The 24,566-nt window shown below is 41.8% G+C and overlaps 1 protein-coding gene and 1 long non-coding RNA gene across 2 annotated transcripts in view; one reads left to right on the forward strand and one right to left on the reverse strand.

The window, feature by feature from the left end:
• The window catches only part of nectin1a (nectin cell adhesion molecule 1a), a 46,184-nt gene that overhangs the window by 19,162 nt on the left and 2,456 nt on the right, over positions 1 to 24,566 (reverse strand). The window contains exons 2-5 of the mRNA XM_074611034.1: positions 8,521 to 8,633; positions 6,124 to 6,382; positions 5,234 to 5,351; positions 4,881 to 5,062 (exon numbers count right to left, since the gene is read on the reverse strand). Of these exons, the coding sequence (XP_074467135.1) occupies positions 4,881 to 5,062; positions 5,234 to 5,351; positions 6,124 to 6,382; positions 8,521 to 8,633 (672 nt within the window). The remainder of the gene's footprint in view (positions 1 to 4,880; positions 5,063 to 5,233; positions 5,352 to 6,123; positions 6,383 to 8,520; positions 8,634 to 24,566) is intronic.
• Positions 6,306 to 20,858, forward strand: LOC141752824 (uncharacterized). The gene is made up of 4 exons (XR_012590344.1): positions 6,306 to 6,426; positions 8,505 to 8,652; positions 11,510 to 11,745; positions 20,446 to 20,858. It is a non-coding gene; the product is annotated as an uncharacterized LOC141752824 (long non-coding RNA).

Genomic DNA, 24,566 nt, shown 5'->3' on the forward strand with positions numbered 1-24,566 from the left:
GTAGTGTTGATGTTGTGTTGCTCTTTCGGGACTTTGTTTAGTCTCGAAGGGGGGATATGGCAACAAATGAACAATATGATTAATGGACAATATTTACATTTTTACTTATGTTATTCTGTGTTTGATGTTTTAATTTGTATCTGTTCTGTATGCAAAAGATACTGGTTTTCTTTTCTTTCATTCTAGAACATATTGGGGAAGAACACTGTGAGGGTGGTGGATTGTCAGGGACTCCGATGGGCTGAATGGATTCAGACACTTCAAACATGAAAATACGAATGGCCTGAAGAACTCTGAACGTGGACTGTCGATACAACATCCAGAGTCAAGACGTCATCGATACTACACCGGCGTCAAGGCTGCTGAGAAACTACAGCGTTATACAGTCTTATGTCTTCTCTGAGATGTTACCTTAGTGTTATTGAAAAGGAATTTTCTTTTTTGTGTATTACATGCTTGAGAAATGATGGTTTCTAAATATAATGGGACCTCAGATGTTTTCTTTTTCTTTTTCTCGATGGTTAGGGACAGTGGGGTAGGCAGGAAAAGGTCCATAGAAGGTGCGATGGGTCGACCAGCCTGACTTTGGACATTGTTTTGTTTTAATTTGCTGAGAGTTCCATATGCATTTGCTTAAATCATTTCCATATTCAAATTGCTAAAATTCTGTATTTCAGTGTTATGGAGTATTACGTATGGTCGCCTTGGCAGAGGGACCGTGAGAGAATTTTCCTGTATACATTGTTTAATACATTGTTCAAGAAAGATTAGCTGCCTGACAGGTTTTTCACTCTCACTTTTATACTCCATACAGTTGTTTCAATGGTAATAAGGACAGGTTGTTAAATTTGTCATGTTAATACACCTGTATGTTTCTTCTCTTATTTTTTCGAGACTTTGTTAAGTCTCGAAGGGGGGAATATGTGGTATATTTTCAGGTCTGGTACCGGACAGAGAGGCCCCTAATTGTAAACATATGTGAAAGAAGTAGGGCAAAGGCCAGGGGCTGAAAGATAAACATGTAGGAGATACCTAAGACATGTGGTCATACCTTAGCTCAGGGATTGGAGGACCTGAACCCGATATAAGGGGGTGCGAGCCCCCAAGCTGCAGGACTTTCAGATTCGACTTGAGACCTCCGGGCGCTCTAGACGCCCGTATGACATGTGTGGCTTGTTTGTAATAAACTCTATTTTACCAGCAAGAACAGTGTCCTCGGAGCATCCTTCATCATCACTTCAACAGCACTGTCGCAGAAAAGATACGACAAAAGGTCTGAAAAGATATGGTCTCTTACTTACCTGTCTATGTTCAAGGGCCATACACAGAGATGATTGATGACATGACAACTGACACATTTATCAATACTCTGAGAACATTCATCACCATAAGAGGTAATGTTTGTCAAATAAGATGTGACCAAGGAACCAATTTCGTTGGTGCACAGAGAGAGAGTTTGCAAAACTCATGAAAGGAATGGACCAAGAAAGAGAAGGCTCTAGGATGTGAATTTCTTATGAAGCTTATGAGGCAAATAAGAACTATCAGGAGTGTTCTTACTGCCACAAAAGCTCGACAGCACCTCTCTGAGGACATTCCTGTATGAGGTTATGGCCATCATTAACAGCAGACCACTCACCGCTGAACATTTGAATGACCCATCCGGACCTGAACCTTTAACTCCGAACCACATCCTTACAATGAAGTCCACAATCATTCTGCCCCCACCTGGACGATTTGTCAGAGAGATCTTTATCTTCAAAAGAGGTGGCGACGAGTTCAGTATTTGGCTAATGAGTTTTGGACTCGTTGGACGAAAGAGTATCTTTTGAACTTACAACCAAGACAAAAGTGGCACAAGAACAGAGAAACATGAAGGTCAATGACATTGTTCTTCTACAAGATGATCTGGCACCCCGCAACAAATGGAAGCTGGCCAAGATCACAGAAATCTATCCAGGGTCAGATGGTAGGGTGAGAAAACTAAAATTGCTAGTTAGTGACACCACATTTGACAAAAAGGGAAAAGGCACAACTAGAACGGTGTTCCTTGAAAGACCTATACATAAGATTGTAACACTGCTTGAGGCAGACTAAGGTTTAATGTTTTGCCTGAAATGTTATATTAAACGACTAATAACAGAAAATGTTTCTTTGAGAATTTGAAGTGTATTTGCAATAACCATCATGTTTAGAGAAATCCCACATTAAGGTTTGTGTGAGTTGGTGGGAGTGTAATTGTTGCTACATAATTTGTATAATTTGTTTACTTCTTCTAAACATTTTAATTTGGTAAATTTAATAGTGCTTTTATTTTGAAGGCTCAGCTAAGTTACAAGAATCTCATAAGGCTGCTCTTGCATGAGGCGGACTCAGTAGCAGCAGAACCGGCAAGCAGCGGCTCCAGCAAGCAAGCAAGCAAACGATGGGGCAGTGGTTAAAGCCGTGGGCACACTGCCCGCTTGAGGCTCGCGTGGCGTCTGCGTCGCGTGGTGGCTACGTGATGCAGCAGTCTGGTGTTCACACTAGACGCGAGTTGGCTGCGTGTCAGCTACCTGTCAGCTGTGTTTCTGCTGCTGCTGTCAGCCCTTTCTTTCTACATAGAGTTTGCCTTTTAATGGCCATTTAACTTCATGATAAATATAATTTATTATAGACAGAGAAAGGTTCAGAAACATGTGGTAATTAGTAAATAATAGTAATAATCCACAATTAAAACTCCGTACTGTATTCATTTACGATGCTTTCCAAGTCACTGCTTGTTCCACATCACTGTCCGGCACATATTTCAGAATAAAAGCCTCGTGTTAACAAATGAAGGAATTCTGTGCAAAGAAAACCCGCTTCAGGGCTTTTATTTTCAAATGAAAGCAGAAATGTTGATTTAAACCCCAAACTTTATCAATTATTTGAGCTCTCAAAGTGACTGCGTGTTCCACAGCACTGACTGCTCATATTTCAGAATAAAAGCCTCGTGTTAACAAATGAAGGGATTCTGTCTATAGAAAAAACGCCTGAAGGCTTTTATTTTTGAAATGAAAGCAGGAAGTGTTGATTTAAAAACAAGTTTACTTAACTTTACTTTTTTCATCTCTGTAGCATATTCTACAGATAGACCTCGAAACTGTAGTAAAGTCTTGCTGGTATGAAGTTAATATACAGTCAATAGATCACTTTCAATGTCTGTGACATATTCTACAGATGTCTAGACATGGAAACTGTAGTAATCTTGCTGGTATGATGTTCATATACAGTCAATAGATCACCTTCACTGTCTGTGACATATTCTACAGATGTCCAGACATGTAAACTGCAGTAAAGTCTTGCTGGTATGATGTTAATATACAGTCACTAGATCCCTTTCACTGTCTGTGACATATTCTACAGATGTCTAGACATGTAAACTGTATTATGTAGCTGATATGATGTCCATATACTGTCAATAGATCACCTTCACTGTCTGTTGCTGCTGGGACACGCAGCCGAGACGCGAGTGGCTCGCGTGTAAAATAGGCGAGCCTTCTATTCTATAAAATAGTCGCGCATGAGACACGCGTCTCATGCGGGCAGTGTGTCCACTCTAACCTGTTAACATGGACGCCGAAATAAAAAACAACACGCCACGCAGCCGTCAGACGAGCCTCATGCAGGCAGTGTGTCCACCACTTAAGAGTTAAGTGCTTGTCACAACGGACTTTAAGTGGACGTGAACCTGTGAAGATAGAAGATTATTCCCTTTTGCAGCATGCAGCCAACGAGGTATTTTGTTTGGTTTGTCTGTATTTTACTTTGTAAAATGTTATTTCACATGCTTTGGATGCTATTCTTATGTCAAGTTAACACGGTCTAACTTTTATTTTCTTGACAATGTGTTTTTAGTTTTCAGGGTGGATTTGAAGAGGAAGCTTCGAATAAACCAGTAGCAAGGAAGCCACATGTGTCTGCCTGTGCTTCGAGGGAATTACAGGCCTCATTCACCAACTGTTCTTAAAAGGAAATTTGATCATAAAGCCACGTTTTCTTCAGTTCTACAGTTGTATAAGAATATAGGTTTTAAATTACAATAATATTTTTATCATTTATAATATTTTTGATAATTTTTTATTATTTTACAAAGCATTATCATATGTTAAAATAAACATGACACTAACACACCACTGAACAAGTAGTAGCATTACATGTATCTTTTTGGGGTGTTATTCTATATCCACTACTGACGCTACTAAATATAACCGCTTGTTTTGCGTTCCCTTCCTGTAAAAGTACCTCCACTTCATAACTATTGAAGTTGTTTTTTTTACATTTGGAGTCCGGTGCTCTAACCTCTTTAAGACTTTTCTGTGTGTTCACACGGTCCTGCAGTCTCATGCCCTTTTATGGTGATTGGGGGGCGTTTACCTGCTAATTAGGTTCAACTGGCATGTGCTTTTAATTTACCAGGACAATGGGATTCATCATTAAAAGAACACAGGTCCAAACAATTCTGCGATTTAAGAATACATCATGAATCTAATGTAGACATTTCTTGGGAACTTTGTTAAGAACAAATTTAAGAAAAAAACTTAAATTTAAGTAGGCAAGATTGGAGCAAATGACAGCTGATTGACAGCTGCCTCCGTTGAATGAACAGCCAATAGGAACGCTCTCTCTCTCTGAAATGACCTGTGATTGGTCAAAGTCTCCTGTCATGGGTTAGATTTTGTAAACAGAGCCATGAGGAGGAGCAGAAGTCTAGTTATCTCTCAGAACACTTGAATTACAATATGCTGAAAGGTTATTATGGAATTTTTGCCCAATGATGCCAAAAATATACTGCCTACTGCCACTTTAAGATATTGGTGAATGATTGAGGCCCATTGCTATGTTTGAAAAATACTTACACTGAATATCGAGGGTGACGCTGTCGGTGAAGACCTCCTCGTTGTAGGTGGTGACGCAGGTGAGCGTCTCCTTGTGTGTTTCTCTGCTGGGTACCAAAATGTAGTCACTCTGAATGGTAAACGTCCCGTCTGAGTTCCTGTACTCTCGGGTGGTCACTTCTCCCGGCACCCTCGTCTCCCACCTGCTCACATCAACACAGAATCAGGGTCAGGACACAGATACATCGACGTAGGCTGATTGGTAGTTAAGTGGGATTTAAACAACAAGGGCAGCTCGGTACACATGCTGAGGTAAAACTCTAAAAATGGAGGGTGAATTCAAGAGAGAAAACAGACTAAAGCACAAAACACACCTGATGGTACCGGGCGGTTTTCCATTGGCAGAGATGCAGGTGGCCACCGGTGTTTTCACATTGGATGAATGAGCCACCAGCGTTGGCGTGGACAGAGTCATCTGAGTTGTTGGTCGAACTAAGGGAATGAAAATAAGTTAATCTAGCATTAGAATGTTTTTAAAGCATGATAATATAGTATGATGTTTAACTTCCAACAGCATATTCAAGGGGCTGTGGTAAAAGCTTTGTGACTGCAGTAAATATGAACAGCAGTCACCACATCAACAAATCATCCCCCAAACTCTGTTTTACAAAATCTATTTGCACACAACAACAGGTATAAAGTCATCAAAATCACTATATTTCTGCATTCAGAAAACTGTATACAGAGCTTTTAAATGTGTGAACGTTCATTCTTGACCTTGGAAACAGTAGTTTGATAAAAAAAAAAAAAAAAAAAAAATCCTAAACTAGTTCCTCAAAATATAACATTGCTACCGTATGTGTCATTCACCACCTTAAAGGGATAGTTAGACATTTGGGAAAATAAGGCTATTTGCTTTATGCAGAGAGTTAGATGAGAATATCGATGCCAATGCTGTGTGTACGCTAAATATGATGCTAGAGCCAGGAGACGGTTAGCTTAGCATAAAGACTGGAAACGGGGAAACTGCAAGCCTGGTTCTGTCCAAAGGTTAAAAAATCTGCCTACAAGCACATCTAAAACTCTCATATTAAAATGTTTTATCTTGTTTGTTTAATCTGTACAAAAACTGAAATGTAAAAACTGCAAGTTGTGGTTTTACGGGTACGGGTACGCCTTCACATTTAACATCCTCCGTTGTGTGTGAGAATGACAATCCCCCTGTATTTCACTCGAGGATCACATCATCACAAATCTGTCTTACCGTAGACAGTGAGGTTCACAGTGTTTTCTCTGTTCCCTGCAGGGAACGTGGTGTATTCACAGATGTAGTATGACTCGTCAGAGAGGCGGAGCGAGGAGAAGGTGATGGTGGTGTCTTCCAGGGTCGGAGTTCGCCGCCTCACTGCTGCGTTCTTGAAGGTGACGCGGTCCCTGTAGGGCGGGGCCACAGAAACGCCCAGGGAGGGATTGGCGATCGCCACGTTCTGCTTCGTGCCATTCACCAGTTTCTGCCATGTTACCTTGAGAAAGAAGGATGGAAGGAATGGAAGAAGTCATTGATGAGGTGAAGTGAATAAGAGCTCTGATATAAACCACAGACATCTGAAACAGTTATATTATGTATGAGTAGACAGTGGTCTTAGCCCATTATCATTTCATATTTGTATTTTACATTTATCAGTGGTCATTTTCAAAGGCAAACCACAAGGTTTTAGATTGATTTCCTACCACATAGACAGGCAGCCGGTGGTTTTCCTTCATTGCATTATGGGATGAAAATCAGCTCACAAACTTTTCTTGATTTTAATACCTTACTGAAATGCATATGGCTCCCTGGATGGTCTTTGGAAATATAAAATATATAATTAATTTATAATTAATCGGCTAAAACAGGCAAAACTGCTGGTCCGAAAAATGTGTTCTCTAAATTAGCAAGAATCTGCAGTGCATGTGAAATCTCACGTCTGATTTCCTTTCCTATGACACGCCAAATGCTTTTGAATGTGGCCTCTGTTTAGAGACTGGCTGATAACTAGGTTATGTAGATATCAGGTTAAAGGGATAGTTCGGATGTTTTGAAGTGGGGTTATATGAAGTACTTATCCATAGTAGGTTACCTACATTACCTACAGTAGATGACGGTCGGCACGTCCCTATATCGAGAAACAGAAACAAGGGTACCAACACCAGAGCAAAGCAATACAGTGCTGTGGACGGGGCAGAAAAACGCAATTTAGCCACCTAAAAGAAAGGCCCACCTAAAAAAATGTATATCCATATAAATGTACGCTATGTTTAGAAAATTTTCCGACGGTGAACTGAACTGAAAATAAAACATATCTGCTGGCTTTGGAAAGAGCTAAGTTTCACTTTCAGTTCAGTTCCCTGTCGGAAAGGAGAAGGAAAGGGCTGCCTGATAGCAAGATAAAGCGATGAAAATATTCTTAATATACCACTTAAACGGAAATAGATTTTTTTTTGGCTAAATTACATTTTTCTGCTGTCCCTGACCACAGCACTGTATTTGCTTTGCTCTGCTGGTGTCAGTGCTCCTCTCTGTTTCTCCAAGCTGGCGGCTTGCCGACCATCATCTACTGTAGGTAATACACCTACTGTGAATAAGTACCTCATACAACCCCACTTCAAAACACCCAAACTATCCCTTTAAAGGCCCTGACACACCAAGCTGTCGGCCGTCGGACAGTTTTGGGGCAGTCGGTGAGCGTTCATCGGCCTAGTTTTTTGGTGTGTCCCGCACCTTCGGCTCTAGTCTGCCAGTGTCAGAGTTTTTTTGTCCGGTTCCGCATGTTGAATCTGCGGCGGCACCCGTTGGTGAGAGAAATCACTCTGATTGGCTGTTCAGCTTAAACGAATCAGTGCATGAGAAGAGAAATAGATGTGAGGAAAGAAGTAAAGGAGTAAAGTCAAGCAGACACACACAGAAGGCTCTTCTCATTTTTCATCTTCATCTCATCTGATCATTCCAATACATGGATATTTACACAACAACATGGCCATCTGGAATGAAGCTAAGTGGTGAGTGACAGTGGTGTGAAAATGGTCGGCAAAAGCTGCTTCATTTCATGTACATATCATGACAAGGACTTGTATATCTGCAGTCCTTGGTCTAGCGGTTTCTGATTTTGAATGACAAATATAGACTATCGCGACCTGCTGGTGTGGAGAGTTATTTCCTCTCAGGCAGGTGCAGAACGTCCGTGCTAACTGGCCGTTGTCTGTCCTCTTTGTGATGTGTTCGAGTGCAACTTTTTGGCCAAGACAAAGGCAACGTGAGCCGACTCAACGGGCGGCCTTCGTCGCCGCTAGTCCTTTGATGTCGGGTTGGTGTGTCCCCAGCTTAAGGCAGAACATGTTTTCATGCAATGAAATAAGATGATCACTGTAAAACCGTTGCAAATAGTTGCTGATTTACACGTCCAGCAGTTATGGAGCAACATTATTATTTGGAGTCATGCTATTTGCCACCTGATGAATGTAAGTCCTATATTCACTCTGTTTTAGCTCTGTTTTTAACTCCTGAGGGAAATATTTGTCTCTTTAGCTGCTAAATGTGTCCTGGCTATAAATTATATTATTTGTATTTCATGTTTTAATCTGGATAAACGTGGGTGTAATCCACAGGTGGACGACTGAATACCTGGGAGATTTTGACAGGCGGGGAGCTGTTGATGAACCGACAGCGGAGATCCAACTTTGAGCCGACATAGCCCCACTTCCCATCATCCATTTCCACAGTCTGGCCATTTATTCCTGGAGACAAATACAAGAGGTAAAAAAAAATGCTTTCACATATGCTTACGCACACACAAATACACACATGTTGGCAGCGTCAGACTGGCATCCTCTAAGCTGTTCACAGTCATCACAGCATGTTGAGCTGATAAAGTGAGCTGAGCTGTCAGAAGTGATGCATTTCAGCAGCGTGAGAGGTGAGCTGAGGTCAAAGGTTGCGGATTAGAGTGAGGTATAAATAAGCACGATTTGTTTGGTTACTGTTCCTACTGACTTACTGATCCCCTTTAACAAATCCACAGCATGTACACCCACTTTACTTGTGTTTGTCAGATATACTGTAAGTAACATCATGTTTAATCTGGAGGGTTCATAAAGAATGCATTTACTGTTATTCATGATGCAGGATGAAGAGCAACGATGGTACACTGAACTAAACCGCTTAGAACAATGGCCGCTCTCATTCTCATACATACATGGTTGCACAGTACACACACACACACACACGCACACACACACACACGCTAACCTTTCATGCTAAATATCCATCATTGTACCTCAGTCATCTATGATTTAAATATAAATCCTCATATTTTTATAGTTAGTCTAAGGAATCCATTAGTGTGTCATACTAGATTGTTGCGAATGAGGCTAAATAAATAAAATAAATGAATTTTGGCGTGGAAAAACTGTCATGGCCATATTCAAAGGGGTCCTATGACCTCTGATCTCAAGATATGTGAATGAAAATGGGTTCTAGTACCTACGAGTCTCCCCTTTACAGACATGCCCACTTTATGATAATCACATGTAGTTTGAGGCAAGTCAGCTGTTGTTGCCTGTTGGACTTGAGTTTGCCATGTTATGATTTGAGCATATTTTTTATGCTAAAGGCAGTACCTGTGAGGGTTTCTGGACAATATTTGTTATTGTTTTGTGCTGTTAGTTGATTTATATATACTGATTTATATATTAAATATATACATACATTTGCATAAAGCAAGCATATTTATCCACTCCCATGTTGATAAGAGTATTAAATACTTGACAAACCTCCCTTTAGGGTACATTTTGAACAGATAAAAATGTGATTTAATTTGCGGTATTAATTGCGATTAACTATGGACAATCATGCGATTAATCGTGATTGAATATTTTAATCGATTGACAGCCCTAATTCTCACCATATACACCGATCAGCCATAACATTAGGTCAGCATGGACACCCTGACCTGTCAGCGGCTACGCAGCCCCATACGCAACAAACTGCGATGCACTGTGTGTTCTGACACCTTTCTATCAGAACCAGCATTAACCTTTTCAGCAATTTGAGCTACAGTAGCTCTTCTATTGGATCGGACAACACGGGCCAGCCTTCGCTCCCCACGTGCATCAATGAGCCTTGGGTCTGACCCTGTCGCCGGTTCACCGGTTTTCCTTCCTTGGACAACTTTTGGTAGGTCCTTACCACTGCAGACCGGGAACATCCCACAAGAGCTGCAGTTTTGGAGATACAGTATTCTGACCCAGTCGTTTAGCCATCACAATTTGGCCCTTGTCAAAGTTGCTCACATCCTTACGCTTGCACATTTTTCTGCTTCCAACACAAAGTTCAAAGTTCAAAATGTTCACTTGCTGTCTAATATATCCCACCCACTGCCAGATGCCATTGTAACGAGTTAATCAATGTTATTCACTTCAGGTGTCAGTAGTCTTAATGTTATGGCTGATTGATGTATATTTGAAATGCAATCAATTTTGATTAGTTTATGTGTTGTTTTTTATTTATAGAGGAAAAAATATCACTTTTTATAATATATTTCAAAACTGAACTTGAAACTTTTACTTGAAACCTGGTAAATACTGAGTCACAATACCAAAAATAAAAGCTTTGCAACATATAACCAACATACAAATTTACTTTACAAATAAGATGAACACGTGAGCTCTTTTTTCCTCCCAAGATCTATTTCGCTTTCTTTTTTGATAAGACTGTAATGTCACCCCAAAGAAGGCATCTATACAGAGTCTCCCAACAGGAAGTGAAAGACACAGGGTTGCAAATATAAGTAATATGTGAGTGACAAAGCAGCAAACATGTTGACCACTCAATATATGTCATTAGGGAAACCTTGGGTCATAAAAAATACAAACTTTTCATCAGCTGGTCACTTTTACTTTTACTTTCTCAAACATGCAATTCCACAAACCAAACGACTGGAAATGTTACTACATGAATACAATGCTGAATTAGACTGTGTGCATGTAACCAATAGCCAGGGGGCAGTTCCATGTTTGACATATTTTATCTTTAAATAAACAGATACTATGTGGTGACATAGTTCATGGTTCATCATGTAATCCAATATTTCCATGTTATTAATGGAGGAACATTGATCGGCCCATCAGTTGTCGTCCGATCAAAAACACCCCAGGCTGACAGCATCAAAACTAAAGCAGTTCATCTCTCTGACAATGTCCTCTCGTTAACCAGGAAGTAATGATTTAACCCATAAACAGGATTTTGGCAACCTAATATTTCTGACAGAGCTATGTAGGAGCTTTATTATCAGAAAGTATACCAGTAGCAAATAAATAATGTATTTATATAACATATGTATGATGGTTTTTTTACATACTGAAAGTGTTTTTGTGGTAATTTTTTAGAGGTTTGTTGAAATGTATTTCACTGAAATCAAGCAGAGGTCAGTGCTCCTTTTCTTCTGACGTTTTAAATCTGTAACTGTCATGTTTTCCTGTAGTATAATCTGGCCATAATTAATTAATAGACACAATATGTCTATTGTTTTTCTTGTTCTCTTTTCCCTTTGGATATTGCAGGAATATTTGAAGTAGGCTGAGAGTTACATGTAACACGACTTTTCCTCATGCAGTGTAAGGCCCCAGCCTGACCACCCGCATAAACAGCGCAGCGTAGCCGGCTGCTAAGCGTGGCCGGCTGCTAAGCGTGGCTGAGCCGGCCGCGTCGCGTGGCTCGGGTCAAAGATGGGCGAGACCTCGAATCTCTGGAAGAGATTTGACGCAGCTGACATGCAGCCGAGCCGCGTATCACGTGGGCAGTGTGGCTGCTCTAACCTGTTAACACGGACGCCGAAGTAAAAAACAACAGGTAACACAGCCGCCACGCACTCCTGACATTCCCAGTTTGGCTGAGGCCTAATGTGTAGTTGAACAGTTTTGAGACGGCACTCCTAAGAAAGAAATGCCCCAAAACGGCATATGTTTACGTTTAAGTGACCAACTGTTGGCGGCTGGGTTGCATTGTGGGTAATGTAGGCAACAGGTTTTGAAAAGGAGGAGGAATGCGTGGAATAAAAAAAGACGACATCTCTGGTTCTTCTTCTGCATCAATTTTGATGCAGTCATCGGAGTACTTTGACGATTGTTTGTCATTTAATTTGGATGTCTTGTAAAAAGCCGGGACAACACCATCAACCTACAGCATGTTTCCCCATTCACTAGCCATGAGAACTGTCTATACAACCAATAGTCACTCTCCTGATAGGCTTAGACAAAGCTTAATGTGTGGTGAGGGGTTAATTCTGGGTCCAATCCTGTTCTCTGTGTACCTTCTACTAGGGATGTATCGATCCAACGTTTTCAGTCCCGATACCGATAGCTATACCTGGGCTTTGGATATCAGCTGATACCAAGTACTGATCCAATACCAGTGTTTAATTAATTAGCTGTATGTCTCACTGTGTGGAAATGACTGGGATCATTGTGTCATGTGAAACATCAGGCTTGACTTACAAATTGCGTTCTTATCTTTGTAAAACAAAATGTAACAAATAAATAGATAGATATGAATTTAGTGAATTGTTATTTATTATTAAAATAATAAATAGTACACCAATACCGTGGCAAAAAATCTTCAAAATGAACAGGAATTACAATTCAGGTGTAAACCTTTTTAATGCAGCAACAAATTGGTCAAAACAGGAATTAAAATTTCAGTACAGTATATAATAGGGATGACTATGATTTTTCGATTTTTCAAATAGTTGTTAAATTATAAAAAATCGAATAGTTTATGCGACTATTCGTCCCGTGTTATTATAGCCTATATTTTCCGTTTTAACCGTCGCAGGCGCTGCCAGGTAGTAACGTTACTGCCGGTAAAACGTGTGTGGCACGTTCAGTTCGGCACTCTTCTGTCAGCACAGGTAGGTAGGTAGCTGTGTGTGCTTTTGCGTGTGCGTGTGCGTGTGTGCGCGCGCAAGCGATGCCGCGCCCAACGTAATTTCAGCAGGTAGATCAACTGTTCGAGCAGCGGAACATATCGTCATTCAAACCCAACAGAAACAAACTAAAACTCACCAAAACCGTCTTGTCTTTTCACTGGCCTCTTCCACTGTCCCAACAATATGGTTGAAATAAACTTTTAATCCATAGCATTAGATGGGAAGGTTTGCCAACGCTACATGTCGTTTTCTCCCACTGTTGGAAAGGCTATTGACTGTTGTAACAGCGCCCTCGTGTGGCAGAATGAGAAGCTGCGCTATTGAGCACATGGAGTTGCGCACGCAGTAATTAAGAGAGAGAGCGAAGGGCAGAGCGAGAAGCGCGTCGAACAGAGAGTGTAAAAAGTGGACTTTACTGCAACTGTGGTGTGATTTGTGTGCGTCTCTGATGAAAAGTGAGTAAACGCCGCTATTTCCCACTGAACAGGACTTTGAATGAGACTTTGGGTTTATGTGTTTGGGGCTGTTTTACAGATGCTGAGCTAATCTGTTCATGCTAATGTTTGTTCATGCTAATGCCGTTAGCTACTCTTTTCTGGTATACTACTTGATGTAAATAATGTTGGCATTCTGTTATATATGTTTAAATGACATGTAAGCCTGTTTATACTGCAACTTAAAGCAGCAGTCAGTAGAATTTTTCCTTTATATATCTGTACCTGATTTAATGTTGTAGTAATAATAATAAGCAATTTAAGTCAAATATAACTGGTTAATCTAATGCTAATTATAATGTGGCATTTTCTTATGTTCTTGTTATAGACCACACCCATTCAAGATCACACCATGTTCAAATGGAAACCTGTAAGCCTGTGTAAGGAATACTGTGCTGTTATGTGAAAGACTATTCAGTAAAAGGAGGAATCAACCCTATAAGAGCGTCCTGAGTGTTCTTACCGACACACCAAGGCTACATCCCTACCTGCAACCAACACCTATACAGTCCTCCATGAATACCTATTCAATACCCACTGTGTCTCTCTCTCCCCAGCAATGTTTTCCAGCTCTTCCTGGGGGACCCCGAGGCGTTCCCAGGCTAGACAAATATATGTAATCTCTCCAGCGTGTCCTGGATCTACCCCGCGGCCTCTTACCACTTGGACGTGCCTGGAAAACCTCCAAAGGGAGGCGTCTAGGAGGCATCCTGATCAGATGCCTGACAACCTCAGCTGGCCCCAATCGACGCGAAGGAGCAGCGGCTCTACTCCGAGCTCCCTCCGGATGTCTGAGCACCTCACCCAATCTCTAAGGCTGAGCTCAGCCACCCTACGGCGGAAGCTCATTTTGGCCGCTTGTATCTGCAATCTCATTCTTTTGGTCATTACCCAAAGCTCATGACTTTAGGTGAGGGTTGGAACGTAGATGGACTGGTAAATCGAGAGCTTTACCTTCTGGCTCAGCTCCCTTTTCACCACAACAGTCCGGTACAGCACCCACATAACTGTAGACGCTGCACCAAACCGCCTGTCCATCTCCCGCTCCCCGATCCCTAGATACTTAAACTCCCTCACTTGGTGCAAAGACTCACTCCCCAATCGGAGGGAGCAATCCACAGGTTTCCTGCAGAGAACCATGGCCTCAGACTTGGAGGTACTGACTCTCATCCCGACCGCTTCACACTCGGCTGCAAACCGCCCCAGTGCATGCTTAAGGTCCCGGTCTGATGAAGCCAACAGAACCACACATATGCAAAGAGCAGAGACGCAATTCTGAGGTCCCCGAGCCGGACACTCTCCTCCCCCCGGCTGCGCCTTGAGGTCCTGTCCATGAAAATCATGAACAGGATTGGTGACAAGGGACAACCCTGGCGGAGGCCAACACCCACTGGAAACCTGTTTGACATTGTGCCGAGTATACGGACACAGCTCTCACTATGGTTATACAAGGACCGGATGGCTCGTAACAGCGACCCCGGTACCCCATATTCCCGCAGTACCCACCACAGGTCTCCCAGGGGGACCCGGTCAGAAGCCTTCTCCAAGTCCACTAAACACATGTAGACTGGATGGGCAAACTCCCATGCCCCCTCCAACAGCCCCGCGAGGGTAAAGAGCTGGTCCACTGTTTCACAACCAGGATGGAATCCACATTGCTCCTCCTGGATCTGAGGTTCGACAATCGGGCGGAGCCTTCTTTCCAGCACCCTAGAATAAACTTTCCCGGGGAGGCTGAGCATTGTGATACCCCGATAATAGGAGCACACCCTCCGGTCCCCCTTTTTAAAAATGGGAACCACCACCCACAGGCACTGTCCCCGACCTCCACGCGACACTGACAAGATGTGTCAGCCAAGACAGTCCGAACAATGTCCAGAGCCTTCAGCATCTCAGGGTGAATCTCATCCACCCCTGGCGCCTTGCCACTGAGGAGCTTTTTGACTACCTCAGCGACCTCTGCCAAGGATATGGACAAGCCTTCCCCCGAGTCTTCAAACTCTGCCTCCTCTACGGAGGACTTGTTGGTCGGGTTTAGGAGTTCCTCTTTCCACTGCTCGACAATATCCCCAGTCCGGATCAGCAGTTCTCCTCCCCTGCTGAACGCCTAAGCCAAGCCCTGCTTTCCCTTTCTGAGTCGTCTAACGGTTTCCAGAACTTCCTTTAGGCCAACCGAAAGTCCTTCTTCATAGTCTCCCCAAACTCCTCCCACACCCAGGTTTTTGCTTTGGCGACCGCCGAAGCTGCAGCCCTTCTGGCCAACCGGTACCTGTCAGCTGGTGTCCACCAACGGGTTCTTAGGTTGCTGCCACGACAGGCACCGACGACCTTCGGGCCACAACTCCTAGCAGCCGCTTCCACAATGGAGGCTTTTTCCATGGCCCACTTTGATTCCATGTCCCCAGCGTCCCTCGGGATGTGCGAAAAGTTCTTCTGTAGGTGGGAGTTGAAGACCTCGCGAAGAGGGGCCGCCGCCAGATGATCCAGTTCACCCTCACTACGTGTTTGGGTTTACCAGGTCTGTCCATCATCCTCCCATGACTAGCACAAAAGTCCAAAAACAAAACAAAAAACACCACTCGGTTTCAGATCAGGCAGGCCGATCCTCCCAATCACCCCCCTCCAGGTTTCTCCATCGTCGCCCACGTGATTGTTGAAGTCCCCATGGAGAACTATAGAGTCCCCAGCCGGCGCCCTTTCAAGGACGCAAGCCAGAGACTCCAAGAAAGCCGGGCACTCCGAGCTGCCGTTTGGTGCATAAGCACAAACGACAGTCAGAGACCCTCTCGTTCTCCGGGGAGAACTCCAATACAGCGGCGCTTAGCCGGGGGCTCGTGAGTATCCCCACACCCGCCCGGCGCCTCTCACCCTGGGCAACTCCGGAAAAGGTGAGAGTCCAGCCCCTCTCCAGGAGTTTGGTTCCAGAACCAGAGTTATGCGTGGAGGTGAGCCCAACTATATTTAGTTGGTACCGCTCCACCTCCCGCACCAGCTCCGGTTCCTTCCCTTCCAAGAGCCAGTCTGCGATGCCGGGATCAGAATGCCTAAATCCCCGACCTCGCCTGCCGCCCGGCTCACACTGCACCCGACCCTGATGTCTAGCCCTGCAGGTGGTGGGCCCACAGGGTGAGAGAGACAGATAGAAGAAATATGCACAAAAATAAGTTGAGAACAGACCGACATTACAGTTACAACAGTAATTCTCTGTAGTTTTACACACTTCTTTATGTTAGAGAGAGCAACAAGTTCACTTAGATCTGTAGACCATGACCTGCTAGGGAGTGCAGAAGGAGTCTTCAGACCTAATGTTAGAATGGCATCATGATTCCGAATGACATAAGAAAATCCTATAACAATGAGTCCAATAAAGGTCAACCACAGACTGAGCCTGTGTGAGAACAGGAAGCCAATCAGCTCTAAAATGGGGAAATCGAGAAGAATCGAGATCTTTACAAATTCTCAAATCTCTCTAAACACTGAGAAAGCAGATGGATTCATATAATTCACCTTCTCATAAACCAGGAGAGGTCAAACACTAGCAGAAAACATAAATTTTCTCACAAGACTGTACTTAAATTACAATGAATTAAAGTTATTTTACTGTTTTACTTGAAGCTGCCTTAAAGTTTAGTTCTGACAACAGTAAACCGAACGCTATAAACAATACTTTTACTTTATTCTGTGGAGCTTGAATGTCACTCTGCGCTCTTAAAACTGCAAAAAGTTTGCTTTGTTGACACCTTCTAAATTTGAAAGATAATGCTGATGATTTTGCTGGTTTCATAGGTTACATTGAGCTATAAAATCAGCATCTTATTCAAAATCACAATAATTAAAATCCAATTGACAGCAGACTGAATTATGGGATTTATTTTTAATTGATTTTTGAGACACACAATGTGCAAATTTGCAGAGAAAGGGTACAGCATGTTAGTGCCATCACCTGAAAGATAAAACAAAGCCTCAATTAGATCATGATGATTAGAGAGTGCATTAATTCCCCACTTTAATATATTTGTTTGGGCTCCACTTATAATATAAATCTGCAGAAAAAGCATTTAATATGCTAAATCATATTTGGTATACTCTATGGTACATATGTGCATATTCTATGCATGCAAACATGCATGCAAAAGCTTAGAAATGCAGATGGATCTCTTAGGACCCATCTGCACTGCTGACATCAATCATCAAAAATACGACCAACATCATCACATGATGTCAAGTACAATCTGAGCCACATGTTTTGTCATATTAATAAGTTTAAAAGTTTTGTATTAGAGCAGGAGTTCACTTTCATAAACCATTGTATGTGTTTGTGTGGTTTCATTGGAAGGGAAGAAGGCCAGCGGTGGGAGTAGATTACAGCATTTAGGATATTAAAGTGCATCTGCATCATTTGCTGCTTTACATATGGACAGATCACAATTACACAATGTTTTTGCGGAAATATTGTGAAGATTCAATAATATGTGTGGTATATGTGTGTATATATGTAGTATGTTTTCTTTAGTGTATAATCACTAAATCGTTGTGTTTTTGTTATCTTAGAATGAGCCGTTTATACAGTATCTACATAGGGAGCGGGTCCTCTTCACGGAGTCCACCATGTTGCATCGCCATGTTTCTACAGTAGCCCAGAACAAACAAACCAAACACTTTTCACACTGTGAGTGTGCTATCAATCCTCTCATATAACTCTCAGCAAGAAAGCAAATAATTGTATTTCCCCAAATTATTCCTTTGAAGGATGTTCTCTGGAAGAACGTCTGTGGTGCATTAACGGCCCCTCATCGACCTTCTATCCGTAGTTAATATGAAGAAACATTAAAACTTGCTCAGTAAACAGAAAAAACACATTAACAAGTCAGTTTGTAATTTCTACCAGTCCTGTTTTATATCAGGGAGATAAAATACCTTTCACTTGTGTCTGATTTCTTTATCTGAACACTATTCTTCACACACACACACACACACACACACACATACATATCCCACTGAGAGCCCCCCCTACTGAGCTTCGTTGCTGAGCTGATTAGGGGCTTTAGGTGAGGGCAGAACTGACAGAGACAACCTCTTTGACATAAACACACACACACACACACACACTTTCATATCTTGCCGGCCCCACATCTCTCCCACCTTCCTCTTTTTTGCTGTGTCCATTCTTCTATTGTTTAGACTATGGGAAATGACCTCACCAGGCCTCGTGACAATAAACTATAAAGAGCAGCACACTGGCAGGAGACGACCATGGGAACGTAACAAAACAATAGCAATATTGTTCCACACTTGAATGTGCCACATGCAAAAACAGCATGAGCATCACAGCGTGGTGCTGAGCTTTTAGTTCATATCCTGAGTGGTTATCCTGCATCTTTCTTCATCATTGTCATTATGGGACGAGACATTTTTAACCGTTTCTCGTATGTGTGAGAGTTCAGCTGAGAGACAGTGGCAGGTGTTCCTGTAGGCTTTTTGGTAAAGAGTTTACAGATTTGGCCATACACCAATAAAAATACATGTAGACATGATACTTTTTTAGGAAAGCCTGCTTGAGATTAAGAAAATCTGTTTTTTAAAGAGTGTTCTGGCCACTGATACAATAATAATAAATATTTCATCCTAGAAACAACCTAAATGGCACCTTAAAGGATCAGTGTGTAACAATAAGTGGGATCTATTGGCAGAAATGGAATATAATATTAATAAGTATGTTTTCTTTAGTGTATAATCACCTGAATATAGGAGTCGTTGTGTTTTAGTTATCTTAGAATGAGCCGTTTATATCTACATAGGGAACGGGTCCTCTTCACAGAGCCGGCCGCCATGTTACTACAGTAGCCCAGAACGGACAAACCAAACACTGACTCTAAAAACGGCCATTCATGTTTTTTGCATCAGCCACTGTAGTTCTCCTACACGATTGGCACATGGGAGAAGTTTCAGTTGGTTGCAATCTGCAACCTCACCACTAGATACTGCCAAATCCTACACACTGTTCCTTTAAAACGACTCAAGAGCTGTATAAAACTATAACAGCTAAATATACAGCTAGCTAGCGTCTCCATGAGGCTGTACTGTAGGCATAGAGGTGATAACATTGCCATGCTTACGTGCTATCCATGACAATGCTAACATGCTGATGTTAAGCAAGTATACTATGTTCACTATTAGTTTGCTCATTAGCATTAAACACAAAGTACAGCTGAGGCTGATGGGAATGTCGTTAGTTCTACAGGCATTAAACCTGCTGTAGGCAAAATGTTTTTTGGCATCACTGAGCAAAAGTTCCATTATAATCTTTCAGCATATTGTAATTCAAGTGCTCCATTCGACCGTTCATAATAACAAACGATATGCTTCTCTTGCATATTATTTTTATATGCTCATACACTTATTGGGATTCATGTTGAATATGAGGGGATAGTGACAACCATTTCGTTTAATTTTATTTTTAATAATTATTTATTTCGAACATGTAACAAATACATAAGTAAAAAACAAAACAAGAATAACAAATAAAATGAGCAGTAAAAAATCAATTAACAAATAATCAACATAAATAAGTATTGCATGTCCGAAAAGAAGTTGGACGAAGTATATGATCCTACACCTTCTCCATAACTTGAACAATTAACTCAATAGAACAGATAATCCTTTATTATATGTTGATGTTAAGTGTTCCAGCAGCAGGAAGACCTAAGGTATCTCTCTTTCACACACCGCGGGTGAAGCAGCCTGTCACTGAAAAACCTATTTAACAATGCACGGGGGAAGCAGCGCCTTTTGTAGTCCATCTTCAGAACATTGTATTTTCACCACGGCAGACCCGCGTCACTAACATCCGCTGCTGTTCATCATAGTTACGGAACATGGTGTTAGTGCAGTCGGATTCTCTGAACACCACAGTTGTCTTTTCCTAAGTCCTTCTGAATTCTCCTTCTCATCTTTCCTTGACCTCATGACTTTTTCCATCGAGGTCAAGGAAAAGTGGTTCGGAAAAGACATTAGGACGCTGCCAGATCGTAGACTCTGTTCCCACAGTCAGTCTAGTTCAGGCCTGTTATCGGAAAAGCTCTTGCCTGCTTTTGTATGATTTTCTCATACCTGTTTTCCTCTGCCTAGCAGCACTCGGCCCAACTGCTGCCTCCATTCCACTCCTGCCTCAGCACACATCTCTGGATCTCTGGACTCAGCTCTCCTTCCCCCCTCTGCCTGCAAACTCACCTGCTTTGCTCTGCCCAGTTCGTGGATAATCCCCTGCATTCCCCTGACCAAGAGATTCACCTTCATAATTAAGTATTGTAAATAAATTCTTCATTGCATCTATTACCTGCCTCAAGTCTCTGTGTTCTGCACTTGGGTTCACTAAATAAGCCACGCCTAACACTCTGAGAGAAAACTAGACTTCTGCACCTCCTCATGGCTCTGTTTTCAGGCTTTAAAAAAAACTAGCCCGTGACAGGAGACTTTGGCCAATCACAGGTCATTTCAGAGAGAGAGCGTTCCTATTGGCTGTTCATTCAGGGGAGACAGCTGTAAATCCGTCGTGAACTCCGGTCAAACTGGGCAACGCTGATCAAATAGGAATCAATATTCTGTTATTGTAATGCTTACAGTATTTTTTCGCCTTAAATGTTTTCAGAAAGTTTGCGATTCCCATTCATTGTCTATCTAAGCAGCCGTGCAATGTATTCGGGTAGCGTGGTGGCGCGACTCGAGAGACGGACTGCCACGTCGCTCACTCCTCAATTGCATAAAGTTGAAGTCTAGGCTACTTTATGCAATTCAGGGGCGTTTGATGGGACTCGCCGCCTCTGGAAACTCCTGAAATACTTTTAAACTAAATGTCGTCGATCTAAAATAGAGACAGATTCAGCAACTGCATGGCTTATTTCTCACATTAAATGTTATCAGAGACACATTTCGGTGAACTATTTTCATAATATACGAGAAGAAGGTTTCCAAAGGAGCCGCCATGTTGGTTCTGGTTTGAAAGCTGGGAGCAGCAGGAGGGAAAGCGTTCATCCAATCAGGTGCCTAGTGCTTTGTATCTAGTGGCAGTCCATCAGGTGTCCAATGCTGGGAAGCAAGGTGATCCCTCGCGATAGAAATAGCTCCTGTGGACATGTACCATAACACATCAAGATCCAAAACTATCCCATTATCAGCAGCCATAAATCGACAGAATTCATTTAGACAGAATTAAGGCTTTTTAAAACCTATTCTTAATTCAAACAGGGAAACCTAAATCTGAAAATGCTGCACACATAAGATGGGTAAAAAACAAAACAAAATCTACAATCAGTTTATTGATACAGTCCAGTGGTTGGCCAAATGAAATAGAAAATTGGAAAAGGAAGCATCAATCAATACTTCAGGTATTTACAATTACCTGTCTAAGACTAAAAACATGAGGCTCTCATAATTATCGGCAGCAGTGTTGTTAATAAAGATCATCATATCAAACTAAAATGATTCAAGACTGAACATCCATCTTCAGCAAACCACAGGCCACAGATACTAAAGAACTGACCTCATGCGACAGAGGAGAAAATGAAAAAACACAGAGAGAGAAAGAAGAGAAGACAGATTAACCGTTTAATCTTTAGGCCTTCAAATCTGTGATTGATAGGAGATAACACACTGTGTTTATGTCTTTGGCCTTGTGATTTACAATGTAGGGAAACCTGAAGCACAGGGAAGACCAACTGACACACACACACAAACTAGGGATGCACCGATACCGGATCGGATATCGGGCAGATACTAACTGATATAGCTGGATTGGGTATCGATGACAATAGAGCTGATCTATTCAATTCTATTCTGTGTTAATATACTATATACATTACAGTATATACTGGAATTTTAATTCCTGTTTAAATTTTGACCAATTTGTTGCTGCATTAAAAAGGATTACACTTAAATTGTAATTACTGTTTAATTTTGAAGATTTGTTTTACCAAGTTGATGGTGTATGATTTATTATTTTAATAATAAATAAAAATTCTGTTAATTTAGAAGATTTTTTACAGAGTTGCTGGTGTACGATTTATTATTTTAATAATAAATGCAAATTCAATTTGTATAAATAACATTTAAAACAAATATTTCTTTGTTACATTTTTTTTTACAAATTTAAGAAAACAATGTTTAAGTCCAGCCTGGTGTTGCCTTACACATAAAAGAATGATCCCAGTCACTTCAACACAGTGAGGCATACAGTTTATTAATTAAACACTGGTATCAGATCGGTACACGATGTGGGCAGATACTCAAAGCCCAGGTATCCGTATCCGTTTCGGGACTTAAAAGGTTGCATCGTTGCATCTCTAACAAAAACACACACAATACTTGGAGGAAAACCTTGGCGTTGCATAACTTCATGCAGCCTGAAAGAGACAGAAGTTCAACTGGTTTGTGATACGACTGTACAGTATGCCAGTTCCTTTCACTAGGCTGTTATTTCACACAGCAAATTATTATTATTTTGTGACAGCAAAGAACAACTTTACCAACAATGGAAACTGACTTTTGGATATCCACTTTGCCAAATTATGTGCGCATCAATTTTTTTGCCTGATTGAAATGGAGAAACACTGCTCTTATTTCCTGCTAAATCGATTATAATCTCTCATTGTTTTTGATTGTGATCTGTGTGCACACGCATTGAATACGTGTGCATGTTTGTGTGTGGGTGTGTGTAATCTCTGTGGCACTGCAGGAACGTGGAGTGTGCACTTGGCCGGCGTTCAACGGGCAGCTCACAGGATTATGATGACTGTTGCTGCTGCGTCTCTTTTGGGACATGAGAGGAGAATAAAAAACCCAAGAGAGAGAGAGAAATAAAGAGTCTGTGGAGGAAGATCAACTGATTGAGAGATAATGAAGGGGGGGAAAAAAAGACTTCAAATGGGCTGACTCCGAGAGGGAGGTGCACAAAGAGGAAGAGGACAGATGGGGCTGTGTGCTTGTGCTGGATTATTTCGGTGGGGTAGCGTCTGTGTGTTCCAGCTGTGGATAGTGGATTATGCAAAAAATTCATGAGTCTGTCAGTCTCAGTCGGCCTTTTCTGTGTCTGTCTGCAGTGGAAACTTAAATGTGAAAACTAGGGCCGTCAAAGTTAATAACGCGATAATAACGTGCTTTAATGCCACTAACTTCTTTAATGCATTATATATCGATATTTCAGAGGTTGCAGCGGGCTCAATTTTAAAGCTAGAGTGAAGATACTGGTATCATATGAAACTAGAAAACCTAAGGTACCTAACCTAACCATTGGTACCAACCATGTCATACTAGCTTGTCGCAAAGGAGGTTAAATAACAATCCAAACTTGCGCTAAATTTTGGCGAGGAAAGTAATTTTTAGAGGGGTCCTTTGACCTCTGACCTCAAGATATGTGAATGAAAATGGGTTCTATGGGTACCCACGAGGCTCCCCTTTACAGACATACAGACCACTTTATGATAATCACATTCAGTTTGGGGCAATTCATAGTCAAGTCAGCACACTGTCAGCTGTTGTTGCCTGTTGGGCTTGAGGTCGCCATGCAATGATTTTAGCATGCTAAATGCAGTACCTGTGAGCGTTTCTGGACAATATTTGTCATTGTTTTGTGTTGTTAAAGCTGAAGTAGGCGATATTGGAGCAAATATGATTCAAAAAAGTTATTTTTATAAAACGATCGCAATATCGTGACAGTAGTACATGAATCAGGTAACCTGGAAAAAAATGTGCCTCTGTGGTGCTCCTAACGGCATCTGCAAGATTTCACAGACCTGTGGAAAACAAGCAGTCAGAACTGACCTGAGATCTGCTATCCATCTGCTGTCTATGAGAGCCGGCTGTCAATCACTCGCGAACTCCGACTAAACGGTCAAACTAGGCGGCGCTGATCAAATATTATCGATATAATGTTACGTTAATGCCTATTTCTCGCCTCAAATGTTTTCAGAATCATCTTGTAGTGCACGGTTTTGCTGTGAAATGAGAAAGTTTGTGATGCGGCCACCATTGTAAAATCTGTTTAAGGAACGCCAAGTTCCGGTCACATGACCGGAGCACAGCCAATAGCAACGCTCTCTCCGAAATGACCTGTGATTGGTCAAAGTCTCCCGTCACAGGCTAGATTTTTTAAAGCCTGAAAACAGAGCCATGAGGAGGAGCAGAAGTCTAGTTATCTCTCAGAACACTTGAATTACAATATGCTGAAAGATTATTATGGAATTTTTGCCCAATGATGC

This window comes from Sebastes fasciatus, chromosome 16, assembly GCF_043250625.1.
Source record: "Sebastes fasciatus isolate fSebFas1 chromosome 16, fSebFas1.pri, whole genome shotgun sequence".
NCBI classification, from domain to species: domain Eukaryota; kingdom Metazoa; phylum Chordata; class Actinopteri; order Perciformes; family Sebastidae; genus Sebastes; species Sebastes fasciatus.